Below are 13,615 nucleotides of genomic sequence, written 5' to 3'. Positions count from 1 at the left end.
GACTTTTTGCTACTGTTCGTTATACATACTTCTGCAGTGAGTCTAGAAGAATTTGCAATCTGTATTTCTTCTTTGACATAGCCTTTGAAGTAAATGAATTTTCAAACAGCTTGCATTAATGAACTATGAGTGGGCAGTGTTTGGTGCTAATAGTGACTGAAACTCTAAAATGGGAATCTTGATAACAATATAAACAACGAAATATATATATATATATATATATATATATATATATATATATATATATATATATATATATATATATATATATATATATAATATATATATATATATATATATATAAATATATATATATATATGTATATATATATATATATATATATATATATATATATATGTGTGTGTGTGTGTGTGTGTGTGTGTGTGTGTGTGTTTGTGTTTGTTTATATAATATTATATATTACATATATATATATATATATATATATATATATATATATATATATATATATATATATATATATATATATATATATATATATATATATATATATATATATATGTGTGTAATATATAATATTATATAAACAAACACACACACAAACACACACACACACACACACACACACACACACACACATATATATATATATATATACATATATATATATATATATATATATATATATATATGTATATATATATATATATATATATATATATATATATATATAAATATATATATATATATGTATATATGTATATATATATATATATATATATATATATATATATATATGTATATATATATATATATATGTGTGTGTGTGTGTGTGTGTGTGTGTGTGTGTGTGTGTGTGTGTGTGTGTTTGTGTGTGTGTTTGTTTATATAATATTATATATTACATATATATATATATATATATATATATATATATATATATATATATAAATATATATATATATATATCACCCTTGTTTCATTGGTAATTTTTTGATTACATATATTTTTTTTAATCTCACGTTCAGGTTTTGCTTCTTGCCTTATTGCCCCCTCAATTGGCAGAACGTCAAAAAACTTAGCTTCACAGTCTGGGAGTTGGCAAATCCTTCACCATACTGCACATTAGTCAATCTATGAAAAAGCAACAAGTTAAATTTGGGCTCGAAATTAGAAACTATTCTTAAGGACCTACGGGTCGAAATTTTCCAAGTTGAATTGACTAACATGCTTGATAAAGCATCATATTTATCGAAAGATCTGTCAAGATTAATGACCAGTTTGCCACAAAATACGCGTTAAAGTTTTGACTGAATTTTGTGACCTAAAGACTATACGTGAAGTAGCTGCTTATGGTTTGTTGGGATATTAGTTTCCACTAAGATTACACCTTCATAAGAAATGGCAAAAAACGTATGGGAAATTCTCCAATCTTAATGGAGTTCATCATGATGATACACTTTGGTTCTGGCTTCATAAGAAAAACAATAGGATCTAGCAGGAATATCAGAACTCGTAAATCATATTTCTTCTTTGACAGACCTCAAGTAAATTCAGTCTTTTTTCAAAAAAAAAAGTTCTGTTATAGCGACGTTTGCGTCGTTCCATTTCAAAGAGAACGTTACATTCTTTTTTTTCATAATTTTTTATTTTTATTTTTATTTTTTTAGTCGACCGACACAGTCCTATTCTCTTTAAAAAAGACCAGAAGGAAATATGAAGCTTATCTTATACCATATGACCTCTGAACTATAAAAATATTTGGATTACCAATTTATCTGTGTTCAAAAGAATGCAATTTTCTGAACCACTGATGTTTTCAAATTAATTCTGAAGAAAAAATGAAATAAAAACCCTTAAATATAAAGCTTCCTTCTCGGTTTATTATTCCATATGATTGTTCTTTTTGGAACAGAGATGGAAGTTTACCAGAAAAACTAACCATTAAATTCAAAATGAAATTGGTGTCTTTTACAGAGGAGCTGTATGCACCGAGCTGCCTGACAACAAGTCTGTGCAACGAAAACGCAGCCTGTAAATATGTTGATGAAAGTAACACCTTCACATGTGTTTGTAATGCTGGATACAGTGGTGATGGCTTTGTTTGTATTCCAGATTCTGGTAAGATCTAAGATATGATTTAAAAACTAAAGAAAAAAAAAATCAAATAAAGATACAGACTGGCAATAAAACTGAGAACGAACTGAAATTATTCTGTATATTAAGAGGGTTGTCGTCCATTAGCCCTACCTTGTTTAACTAGGGATTAGCTAAACGTTTTTTACGGTGTAAAAATATAGCCAGTTCAATATAACCTGCAAAATAATTGCAGGTGAGTTATTTGCCGATTTTCCCTCAGAATACTTAAAATAAATATTCGATTATTTGAAGCAAATGAAAAAAAAAACATTTTCATTCTGAAGACACTGTGACAAAAAAAATAATATAAAAAGAAAATATCACGTTGCTCTTATTTTACAGCATAGTTCTTAAGGGATTGGTGTATAATAACTCCTATTGCGTAAAGGGCGGTAACTTCAATTCGCTCGGAGTTTCTATGCCCCCAATTTACTTTCGTTTGAAAAATTGGTTTTATGATTAGTTCTGTTCATTTTTGATTTTTGTTTAATTCTAACTAGGTAGCATTTTCGTTCTTGCGGGTCAAAATACCATCTGTTTTTCTATTTCTGTTTTTTGCACAAAACTGGCGGAAATCACCATTTTGTTGTGGTATGTCAGATGATGTAGGAATACTTTGTCAATAAATTCGAACCAAATTGGCCTTCCCAAGAATTATAACTTAAAAGTATTTTGTCCCTGTTCGGGACACAACTTTTTATTTTCGGCAAAAACTGGAGAAATCACTGTTTTCCTGAGATATATCTCTATTTTTGATAAGTTCTTTTTAATTTCTGTTTGAATGAGCCTTTTTCCAGTATTCTGAGATCACTGATTCAATATGCCCAGACCTAAGATAAAACAAACATGTAAACAGTGTAAGCACTGTAAGCACAGTGCGAGTGGAAGCACTCGCTATGAAATTTCTGAGAGAAAATATCCAATTTTTTGTTTATAGGCATAGGAGCTTGGAACCATTGCAATGGGTTTCCTGGGCATACTTGGAATTATGCTGCTATTCCCCGCCTCCTTCTTCATGTTAAAATTTCAAAACTTGCTTGTAGTCGTGACTATTTATGACTAATTTCAAATCTGATAAATTTTACATATTTAGGACTATAATAAAAAGGAGATTCTTTATATATATAATATGAAAAAAACTTCGTTTTCTTAAAGAGTTAAAGAGGCTGCGTCCCAAAGTCGAACCTTAAAACGTACAGGAATTAGAAGAGGCAGTTGGGGGGCTGCCGCCCCCCAAACCCCCAGCTTTTAAAGACTTTTGTACAGGTTTTTTTTTTGTGGGAGGACTTCATTGTTACTAATTACTAGTTTCGGCGCAATGGTTCTCCTGTCCTCTTGTGTTTAACATTTTTCGAAGTTATTCCATTATTCATTCATTTCAATTTTTTGTTAATTAAAAGATGGCCTTTCCGAAGCCAAGAGCAGGGGGTTAGCAAAAAAACAAAAAACCTGGACAAAAGAGTCTTTAAAAGCTGGGGGTTTGGGGGGCGGCAGCCTCCCACCTGCCTCTTCTAATTCCTGTACGTTTTAAGGTTCGACTTTGGGACGCAGCCTCTTTAACTCTTTAAGAAAACGAAGTTTTTTTCATATTATTTCTGTACGTTTTTCTACAATCCATGGTGGATGTATTTTAATAATTCCTGTACTCCTCGTACAGGAATTAGGAGAGAAACTTGGGTGGCTGCCGCCCCCCCCCCGCTTTTAAATCATTGTATAAAATAGAAAAAAAATAGATAGAATGACCGAAATGTTTCTTTTGCTCATAAGAAGCTAATATTCTGTTATCTCTCAATTGATAAGCTGTCCAGGTGTTATCAAAATTATACACTTTTATTTTGATGCTGTGAAAAAAAACCGCCCGTCAGGGACTTGAACCCTTGACCAGAGGATTAAAAGCCCCGCGCTCTACCGACGGAGCTAATCACTTCCATGCGTGTAAATATAACTTCTTAATAACTTTTAAAAATTTCAAATTAACATGGGCTCTTATGGAGAGAAATGCGTTAATTAAGTAGCTAATGCGTGGTTTCTGGAAAACAGGGAAGGAGTTATCGGATCGAGCTGAAATTTCGCGGATAAGCTCCTGGGCCGTAGGGGACCTTAACTTGTGAATTTCAGCCCGATCAGACAACGTTAAAAGGGGGGTGGGGTTGGGGGGGTCGAAACTTTCGGGGGGTTAAGATTTTCCTACGAAACTTTCCAGGAAAATTACTCGGAGAATTCTGCATCGAATGAGTCCTCGTACACCCAGATCTGATGTCGGCTGTGACCTGTAGGCGTCGAGGAAAAAAAAGAAAATGAAATTTAAGTGCCTATGCGTGGTTTCTGGAAAACAGGGAAGGAGTTATCGGATCGAGCTGAAATTTCGCGGATAAGCTCCTGGGCCCTAGGGGACCTTAACTTGTGAATTTCAGCCCGATCGGACAACGTTAAAGGGGGGCTGGGGTTGACGGGTCGAAACTTTCGGCCAGATTTTCCCCATGAAGGAAAAGTTAGAGGGAGATGAAATTTTGGGAGGTTTCTTAGTTGGAGCTCGGGCTACGAAATGCATCCCTCCCCATACCTCTGCGACCACTGGAACAGAAGATCGCTTAACATTGTCGTGTGTCGCCTCTTTATAGAGGCACGAGTGTGCCTCCTTGATTTATTGCTATCAAAATCCAGGTTTTTATAGCGTTAATTAAAATAAATATATGTTGCTTTTTGCTTACAATTTGTTACCACGGACATGCTTTAAAGAATGTACCAAAAAGAGTAGATTTGTTATTTGTTGGATGGGCTGGCAGTTTTTAAAACCATCAACTATAATATCTGGCTATACAGTCCTGGATGCTGTGTTGTTAGTATAAAAAATGACGGTGCAGTGAAAGCATTCATTCACTTCAGAAGCACGCATAGTTAAATAGAAACTCGTTGGTCAACCGGCATTTCCTTCTTGTTTATAATTTTTATTATCAAAACCATTACTAAAAATCACTAGTCAATTTCTCCAACAAACAAAACAGTTGTTGGAGGCAATTGATAACGGATTTCAAGCACAGTATCCAATAAATTTGAAGCATAAAAAAACAAACTTTTAGGCTTGTGTGGTTTTAGATGCGTGTCAAAAATTTTAGAAGATATTGCATGCGAGCCAACGTCACAAAAGAGTCAAAACATAACATACCGAATTAAAATCCTTCTTGAATTTTGACCTAAATGAAAACTTCCCTTAATTATGACACTTGTAAGAGCTCAAACTTCATAAAGAAATGTTTTTAAGTCCTCACACTCAGTAGGAGCCATTTTAATTCCATTAAAATTTGCACATTATGGAAGCTTCAAGCAACTTTTATCTGTATTGCAATAAGCTAAAAACAAAAATTGTAGATATATGTGTGGTGTTGTTTAAAATTTTTTTAGATTCGAATCATCATTTGAATTAACTTTAGGATACCAAAAAAAACATAGTTTAACTGGAGGAAAAATTTGCATTCTTATTCATGAAGAATAGTGGTAATAAAAACGAAAAAAAAATTATATATGCGTCACTATTTTGATTTTATTCCTGTTGACCTCTCAGACAAATTTCTAAAATTTTTGAGGACGTATATAGGCATTTATTATTTCTATCATTTACAATTATGACATTTGAACACTTTTGCTGCTTTTTTAAAGAACTGAAAAAGCATTTAGGGTTCCGAAAAATCTATAATATAACTGGAGAAAAAATGTCATTCTTATTCATGAAGTTTAGTTTAAAAAGAAATTTAAAGATTATATTTACTTCATTAAATTGATTTAATTCCTGATGACCACCAAGACATATGTCTAAAATCTTGTAAATCTTGTAAAAGTTATTTTGATTTTATTCCTGATGACCGCTAAGATATATGTCTAAAATCTTGCCAAATATATTTAGACAGCTATTTTTTCTAGCACTTAACAACTATAACATTTAAACCCTTTTCCATCTTTTTTTAAGAGAATTGCCTTATTGCTGAGTTTTGTTCAGCTCATGCTTCATGTGAGTATAACAATGTTACTGCAACTTACTTCTGCAAGTGCCTACAAGGCTATGATGGTGATGGTTATGAATGTGCTCTTCATGATAATTATGATGTAAATTCCGCAACACTTGCACCTACTTGTCTTTATGGAGTTTGCTGGTGCGAAGGAGATTCTACTTATGATGGTGAAAAGTGTATTTCAACCTCAGAAGACACATTGGTTGATGCAAATATGCAGCAATTTAGTAAGTGATGATTTTTTAATTTTAATTTCCTATTTAGACTGCATTTCAATTGACCTACGTTTCCTGGGAACGATTCTTCTTTGTTTAGAACAGGACATGTGAACTCATATTTAGGTTGCCTAGAATAAATTCCCTGATAGTAATTTTGTTTGTTTAATTTGTTTATTTTTATTAATGTTTTATTGCATATGTATAAGGGATAGATTTTATAGGGATCCACATAATGAAGAAGCGCGGTCAAGAGGCTGTGAAAATATGTCAATAATTTGGTAGGTCATTTAAGCTTGAATTTTTGAGGAAAATAAGATTATTTCTGAAAAATGATATTTTTTATTTCAGAAATTTCCCTGTCAGAAATTTTATTGAAGCATTTTTATTTGCTATTTAGTTACATTCTGTTATTATGACCTGTTTAATATGAATTGTGTTGAGATGTTGGGGTTCTCACTAAAATTTGAACTTCGGCGCCCTGGTCAGTACTCAGTCAGATCGAAGCTCTGGGTAACAGCTATCCAATTTTCTTACCCAGAGGTATCTAAATTTGGGTTATCACCTTCCTTAAGCTTGTACCCTTTGGAACCATAAAATAAATGGACAAAATGAGAGAATATAGCTGTATATAGGTAGAGTAGCCTTTGATAATATCTATAAAATAAATGTACAACTCTTAAGAGATGAATTTTATTTTATTTTTGAGGGGAAGGGAGGTTGGATTATCACATGAACAAAAACGTGTCCCGCACTTTCTTCTAAATATACGCCATCAGCTTCTATTGTACTGTAAGTGCTCTGTATACGTATCGTAGTGTAGTGTAATGGATTTAACAAGGGATAAACACTCTGAATTCACGATGGCACGATTATCTCAAGTATATTCCTTTATTTTCTTTCCTGAGTGCCGAAATTAGCAATTTTCATCCATGTATTGAGATATCTTCAAATTCTTTGGGTACTAAAATTAGCAGGCTGCGGCTGATTTTAGATCCAATGAGATCCAACCCAGGTACCGAAGAATCAGTTTTAGCTTTACTGGCTTCTTTGAATAAAAAATTCCTGTAAAATAAGCATTTTCTTATCAAAAACATGACCCTGTTTCATTATTCTGTTTTTGGACTGTTAACTAAGTGGAAAAAAATCTCACGTTTGAAACTATGCTTAGTAACTATAGTAAAAGTAGATAAAAGCTATTCTTTACTTACCCAAGGTCTGAAATTATATTGAGCTTCTAACTTGCATCACTATTAAGGATGATTTTTTTTATTGTCACTGAGATTTTGTTTTAGTAATGTGTGTTACTTAGCCCAGCAAAAGTTTTTAATTAAATTTCAAAATGCAAGAGTAAAACATGTCAGGAAACTTTGATATGTCAAAATTCAAAATGTGAATTGAAAAACCAATAAACAAAAGAATCCAAATTATAGTTGAAAACATTGAATTAAAGACCCCCCAAAAAATGCAAAATCTTTCTCTCATTCCTTCACTTTTTTCATATTTTAATATCACAACGTCTGAATTTAAATAAGATTAATTGCGCTTTTCTAATAGCCTATTAAAATTTCTAAAAAATCATTATATCTTGTAACGTTGCATTACAATTATTATCACGTTTATTTTAGCATCTTGTAACGTTGTCAATAATTGCCACCCTAGAGCTCAGTGCATCTATACAAGTGAAGCGGATCTTTACAGTTGTCGTTGCAACGCTGGATACCAAGGTGATGGATATAGATGTGCTTTGATAAGTAAGCTTTATTTTTTAAATTGACCAAAGCCCAAATGAAAGCTCTTCTGTGTTGGCTTCAATGCCAGAAACTCTTCTCCAATATTCTATTTAGTATATTTTTATGCTAGTCACCAATTTTGAGAAAAAATCAAGTAGAACAAAATTCCTTTGAAACTTAGCAAAAAGAAATGAGGATCTTTAATTTTAGTGAGATAAAAATCTTTGTAGAAGTTTTTTTTTCAAATGAGCATTTTCTTTCGTAAAGTTTTGGGTTATTTGCATATACTTTTTTATTTTAAAATTCAAAATTACTGAAAAATACAATTCCTTATTTTCTCCTTCTTCCTGATTGTCGCCGTCAATTTTAAAAATTGAAACTTGTATGTCAAGGTAAAATGCGTATTTGTATCGATTTATTTAACGGACTGAGCATTGTGTCATATCCCCCAAAATTCATTAATTTTTAATATCAGACAGCAAACAACACTTTCAGCATGTATATAATGTACGTTGTTATTATCAAAATTATATTTATGTAGAGTGTATGATATGACTAGATGAATAATCCTTAAACTGTGTACAATTTTAGCTCAGCAAATCAGACAGTACTAGGTCAAACCTTAAACAGTTTATTCTTCTTTTTTTTTTCAATAGATACATGCTTTTATTCTAGAAAAATAGAGATGTGTATAGATGATGCTAACGTTAGTTTTAACTAGATCTAAGTTACATGGGCAACGTGAGGTGTTGCGGTAACCTTTGTTCGGCTTCGCCAAGTAAAGTGTTGCGAGAGCAACACTTTGGTTTTGTTTCCTTGCTTCGATTAAACGCTGAAGTTGTTAATCTGTAAGGATCTTGGAATAAATACTAGGTACACCAACTCGTGAAAGTTGTAAACCCCTCATTGCAACTAGCAAAAGTTACAAACCCCTGTCTCTTGTAGCTTGATTGTAGCTTAAGAGTCGATTATTACTTATAAGTCCCCTACATGTCTTACCACTGGAACCAAATTTGTCTTACCATCAAATACACCGGAAACAAATAATAGATACACCAACTAGCAAAAGTTGCGATCCCTCATTGCAGAAGATGATTGTGAGCTAACAGCCAACTGTTGCTTAAAACTCGCCTATATGTCTCATAATAGGTATCAGCCTATTTTTGGTTTCAGTTTGTACCTTACTTCTGAAGTTGTCAACCGCTTTAAACTTTCAAACTGGTATATCTCACGAAGGAACTATTCATTAACTTTGATCAGCTCATTAAGAGCTATCGACTGTCGTCGAAAAAAACAATCTATCTGTATTAGTTCAAAAGTTGACTTTTTTGCCGCAGGCCAAGTTTCTTACGTCATCATTTAGAAAGGAGCAAAGGATAAGCTCTAATTTCTTTAGCAATGAGAGAATTTTAAAGTTTAAGAGCAATATCTGATACCATTTCTCTACCGCAATCCCAAGAATGCGAAAAATCGAATCATGCGAAAAACTGAATCAAAACTAAAATCAAAAACAGAAATAGGTAGAAACACAAGCAAAAACCATACTTTTGGCCCCAGGCAAAAGTTCTACGAAGCTTTCCAAAATGCAAAGTCATATTTATCAATCCAGCCCAAGGTCCACACTTTCCGTAAAAACCGCATAGGTTAGACCCTTGCCACTTTCAAGGAATAAGCTGAAATCGGGGTGCTAGGAAAAAAACACGACAAAACCAAAGTGTTGCTCTCGCAACACAAATAGTTGTCTTTATGAAAGTTAGAACTCATTTTAACAGCACCAGCAGAAAAGGTTAGCGCTGGTAAGCTGCAAATGCATTTCCTTTTTCAGCAAATAAGAATAATTGACTCATTCTCCATTAGATTTTAACGCTATCTTTACGCCGATTGCCTATATTATTTTTTGCTAAAAAAAATCTTTTGTAGGAAGATATTGCTTCTGTTTAAAGAGTAAACTCTTAGATGTGACAAAAAGAATTTAAATAGCTCTAATCATTGATGAAATTCGATTTGTAATCTGAAATATTAATTTGAAAATTTTGTTAAGGCTCTTAGGGAGAAAATATTAAAAGACCTCAATACCAGGACAACACAAAGTCTGAACTGGGATGTCACAAGTTGAAGAAGCAGCTTTGACACGTTTTCTGACAATTTTTCAGCTAAAAAGTCATTAATTAAATATGCTGAAAAATATAAAAAATATATTATGTTCTTTTTTAGTTAAGTGAATCCTTATCGAATATTCAATTCAAAATTATTCCACTTCCTCATTTTTAGGATCCTAACCAAAGTCTATCTAGGAATCAAAGACCCCTCATTCGCAGACGTTTATGAGATATCACGGGGCAAGTTCAAATTATGTAATTATTGAAATTGTAATTATAAATTAATTTCATGCATAAACTATGAAAATTATATTAGGTGTATCTGCAGTGGTATTTAACATGGCTGTGCATCCAACGTGGGCTCATGTTTTTGATTTCAATCCACTTATTTTATAATCATAAAAATTGGAAGTTTTCAAATGAAGAAACGACACTCCTTCTTTCAAATCTAAAAGTTTTGTTCAGAACTGAAAACGGTATGTAATTTGCATTTCAATCCATAGCCTCCACGTTCAAAAATCGTCTTAAACTAAGTGCCCAAATAACGCCTACTGTCTGACATACGACCATGAGTAAATACAATAGGGATTTTAGGTTATATTCTAGATGCTAATTATCACCGAGCAAAGAGGAAAAGATCGGGCAAAGACTTTTGTACACTGGTATCAAGTGAAAGGCCAAATATTTAAATGTTTCCTAAACTACGTTTGTTGTAGTTCTAGGCCAAAAATTAAATTCAGTGCGCTGAACTTCATATTTAAAAGTTTTCCGTCTGCATTATTGTTTTCTATTTTTTTACGTATCAGTATTTGCCTTTTTTTTCTTTTAGTCCCGGAAGCTACAACAATTAGCAACTGCGATTTGAATCCAGATATTTGCCATTCTAATGCATTTTGTGCATACGATGACGACCTATTAGGTTCAAAATGCGTTTGCAAGACGGGTTTTCAGGGAAATGGTATATCATGCACAGGAAAAGGTAAGTTAGAACTCTCTCATATCTTCACTGTTCACAAAAGGCTAAAAAGGTACGTCTCTTGCATTTTATCTTACATTTAAAAGGGCATGATTAGTTTATTTGCTTTATCGAAGTACCACCTTGCGTTTTATATATTCGGTAACTGTGTTCCCTTTACTGGATTGTCAAATTGTGCAGTGAATGAAAAGAGAAGATATGAAAGAAAATAAGACTTTTTTATTTTTTACAAATAATTTTTGTTTTAACCAAATTTTGAGAAGGTACCTGAGTCATTAAATACTCAAGTATTGTAGATTTCTGTGTACCTATTGTGTCTCTCTCAGTGAGGGCTCTCCCAAGCTACTCGGTGCATCTCCAGCTCCAGGCGGTATACAGAAGCTTGTCTTACATATATATATATATATATATATATATATATATATATATATATATATATATATATATATATATATATATATATATATATATATATATATTCTATTAAAAACCGACTAGCCCGGAGACTGGGGGTTCAGAAGAAACACTGGAACACCCTTAATCAAAGATAATAAATAAAAGAGCAGCAGGAAGAATACGACCTAACAGTAAGTCTCCTCCCAGCAATGGCCAAATACAGTACGACAGGATTCTGTCGTGGGATGATCGTCTATAGTAGTACAACTGCAATAAACTGGACAATCCAGCTACAAATACAGACAAAGGCCAATGCAAATGATGATAAGAAGTGGCTGGTCTCAGCTAACCCCTCAGGGAATGGAATCCCTGTTTCGAGAGCTTGATAGTGGCAGGTACCTCTTTCTTCTACATCCTAGCCTTTTAAAGGAAACCACTCCATTGATGTGTATGGGTAAAGGGGCTTTCGGTTGCTTCTATAGTCGAGGAATGGGTTGATTGTGGAAGCCTAAGTTTTGTTTAGCTAACGACCCAGTGAGATGTCTTTTGCCATGATAAAATTCATGTGAAGACGTCTTCGATTAGACTACCCTACTGCAGAAAATCTGGAAAACGCCCATAGATCTTAGAATGAAATATCATTGTTGACCACTACGATTTCTGATTATCCTATACTCGGCTGCCTATTTTAATGCACAGGGTCATATAACCAAATTTTCAGATGTAGTTGACCCGCCAATTTTTATTGTCAGACATAGGGAGCCTTCTTCCAAGAAGGTGCTGATTGAGTTGCAGAGAGGTACCAGAATTTAGGACTCTACCCTCAAGCATATACTAGTGCCATCAACGTGGGTCTATGTGTCTACCAGGGGTAAACCTTGGCTGAACGTCTACTTTAAAAATGAAGACCTACAGGATCTGCTACATCTTCTGTAATCAATCAAAAGAAACCCCAAACACATGGTGGCTAACATTGAAAAGTAGAAAAGACAGATTTAAATTCATCAGACTAAACATAGATGCAATTCATAAGATTCGATGATCTCACGTTTAGTACATGCATAGCTTTACTTCCGAGCTGTAGTGTGTTTCTTAAGGAACTGGTAAAGAATTGTCAAATAGGCTATGCCTTCTTCTTAGGAAATTTAAATTTCGTACGTAATAACTAGCAGGAAGTGGTGCGAAACCCAGAAGGCAATAACCACATCTCTTACCTGGGTCTCTGCCAAATTCTCAAATCTGGAAGAAAATGATACAGATATTGCAATTTTTCTGGTTTCCTGGTTCCCTTGTCGTGACAACTATTCTGATCCAAAGATCCATACTGCTAAGAAAATTGTTGATGTAACAAAAACCCACGGGTCCTGAAAGCATGACAAATTTTGCCCTTAAGTACTGCAACGATCATATAGACGGATCTTTGACATTGCTTTTTCAAAAATGTTTCCGTTTGAAAATCTTCCTCCATACATGCAAGCTTTCAATTTCATACCTACACTAAAAAACATAAGGGACTCAAAATATCAAGGCTCGTAATGGTGTTTTAACATCTTATCTGATATATAAAATTACAAGTTTATAACTTAAACTTATAAATTTACAAGTTTCAGATATCAAACACCTTTTTAGGTAACTATTTTTATATATTTCAATGAGAAAAGCCAACAAATGACTATCTTGTAGCTCATGTGAATCAAACTATTTGCTAAGGAACAAGAAATAAGGCACTTATCACTTGACACTGCTAGTGATTTTTACAAATTAAAACGACGGTATTTACTGAAGAAGTTTTGTCAACTTTGTGTTTGTGGATAACTGTTTAAATTAATTGATACATATTGTATGTCAATTGAATGCTAGTTGATCTCCATGGGTCATTTCAAAAGATGAACCAACGAAGACAGACTAGCGTGTTTTGATTTAGTTCAACTTCCCCCTCAATATCCCTGGAATTTTCACCTGAATACCCATAGCTTTAGTAGCAATCGTACTAGTAGTAATAGTAGTAGTAGTAGTAGTAGTAGTAGTAGTAGTAGTAGTAGTAGTAGTAGTAGTAGTAGTAGTAGTAGTAGTAGTAGTAGTAGTAGT

General features: G+C 33.2%; 1 protein-coding gene and 1 long non-coding RNA gene across 4 annotated transcripts in view; one reads left to right on the top strand and one right to left on the bottom strand.

Annotated features, from left to right (window-relative positions):
• The window catches only part of LOC136029006 (nidogen-like), a 258,905-nt gene that overhangs the window by 203,365 nt on the left and 41,925 nt on the right, over positions 1-13,615 (top strand). For both annotated transcript variants that reach the window (XM_065707012.1, XM_065707011.1), the window contains exons 12-15: positions 1,940-2,083; positions 6,066-6,335; positions 7,952-8,077; positions 10,985-11,134. In XM_065707012.1, the coding sequence (XP_065563084.1) occupies positions 1,940-2,083; positions 6,066-6,335; positions 7,952-8,077; positions 10,985-11,134 (690 nt within the window). The remainder of the gene's footprint in view (positions 1-1,939; positions 2,084-6,065; positions 6,336-7,951; positions 8,078-10,984; positions 11,135-13,615) is intronic.
• The window catches only part of LOC136029017 (uncharacterized), a 53,959-nt gene that overhangs the window by 22,511 nt on the left and 17,833 nt on the right, over positions 1-13,615 (bottom strand). The window contains exons 2-3 of one of the 2 annotated variants that reach the window (XR_010617944.1): positions 12,742-12,891; positions 6,906-7,388 (exon numbers count right to left, since the gene is read on the bottom strand). This is a non-coding gene — a long non-coding RNA (uncharacterized LOC136029017). Of the gene's footprint in view, positions 1-6,905; positions 7,389-12,741; positions 12,892-13,615 lie in introns of those variants that run through there. The other variant, XR_010617945.1, reaches the window with a different exon arrangement.

This window comes from Artemia franciscana, chromosome 7 (genome assembly GCF_032884065.1).
Source record: "Artemia franciscana chromosome 7, ASM3288406v1, whole genome shotgun sequence".
In the NCBI taxonomy this organism is placed as follows: domain Eukaryota; kingdom Metazoa; phylum Arthropoda; class Branchiopoda; order Anostraca; family Artemiidae; genus Artemia; species Artemia franciscana.
The sequence above is the reverse complement of the archived record's forward strand: the minus strand, read 5'-3'. Positions and strand labels throughout refer to the sequence as shown.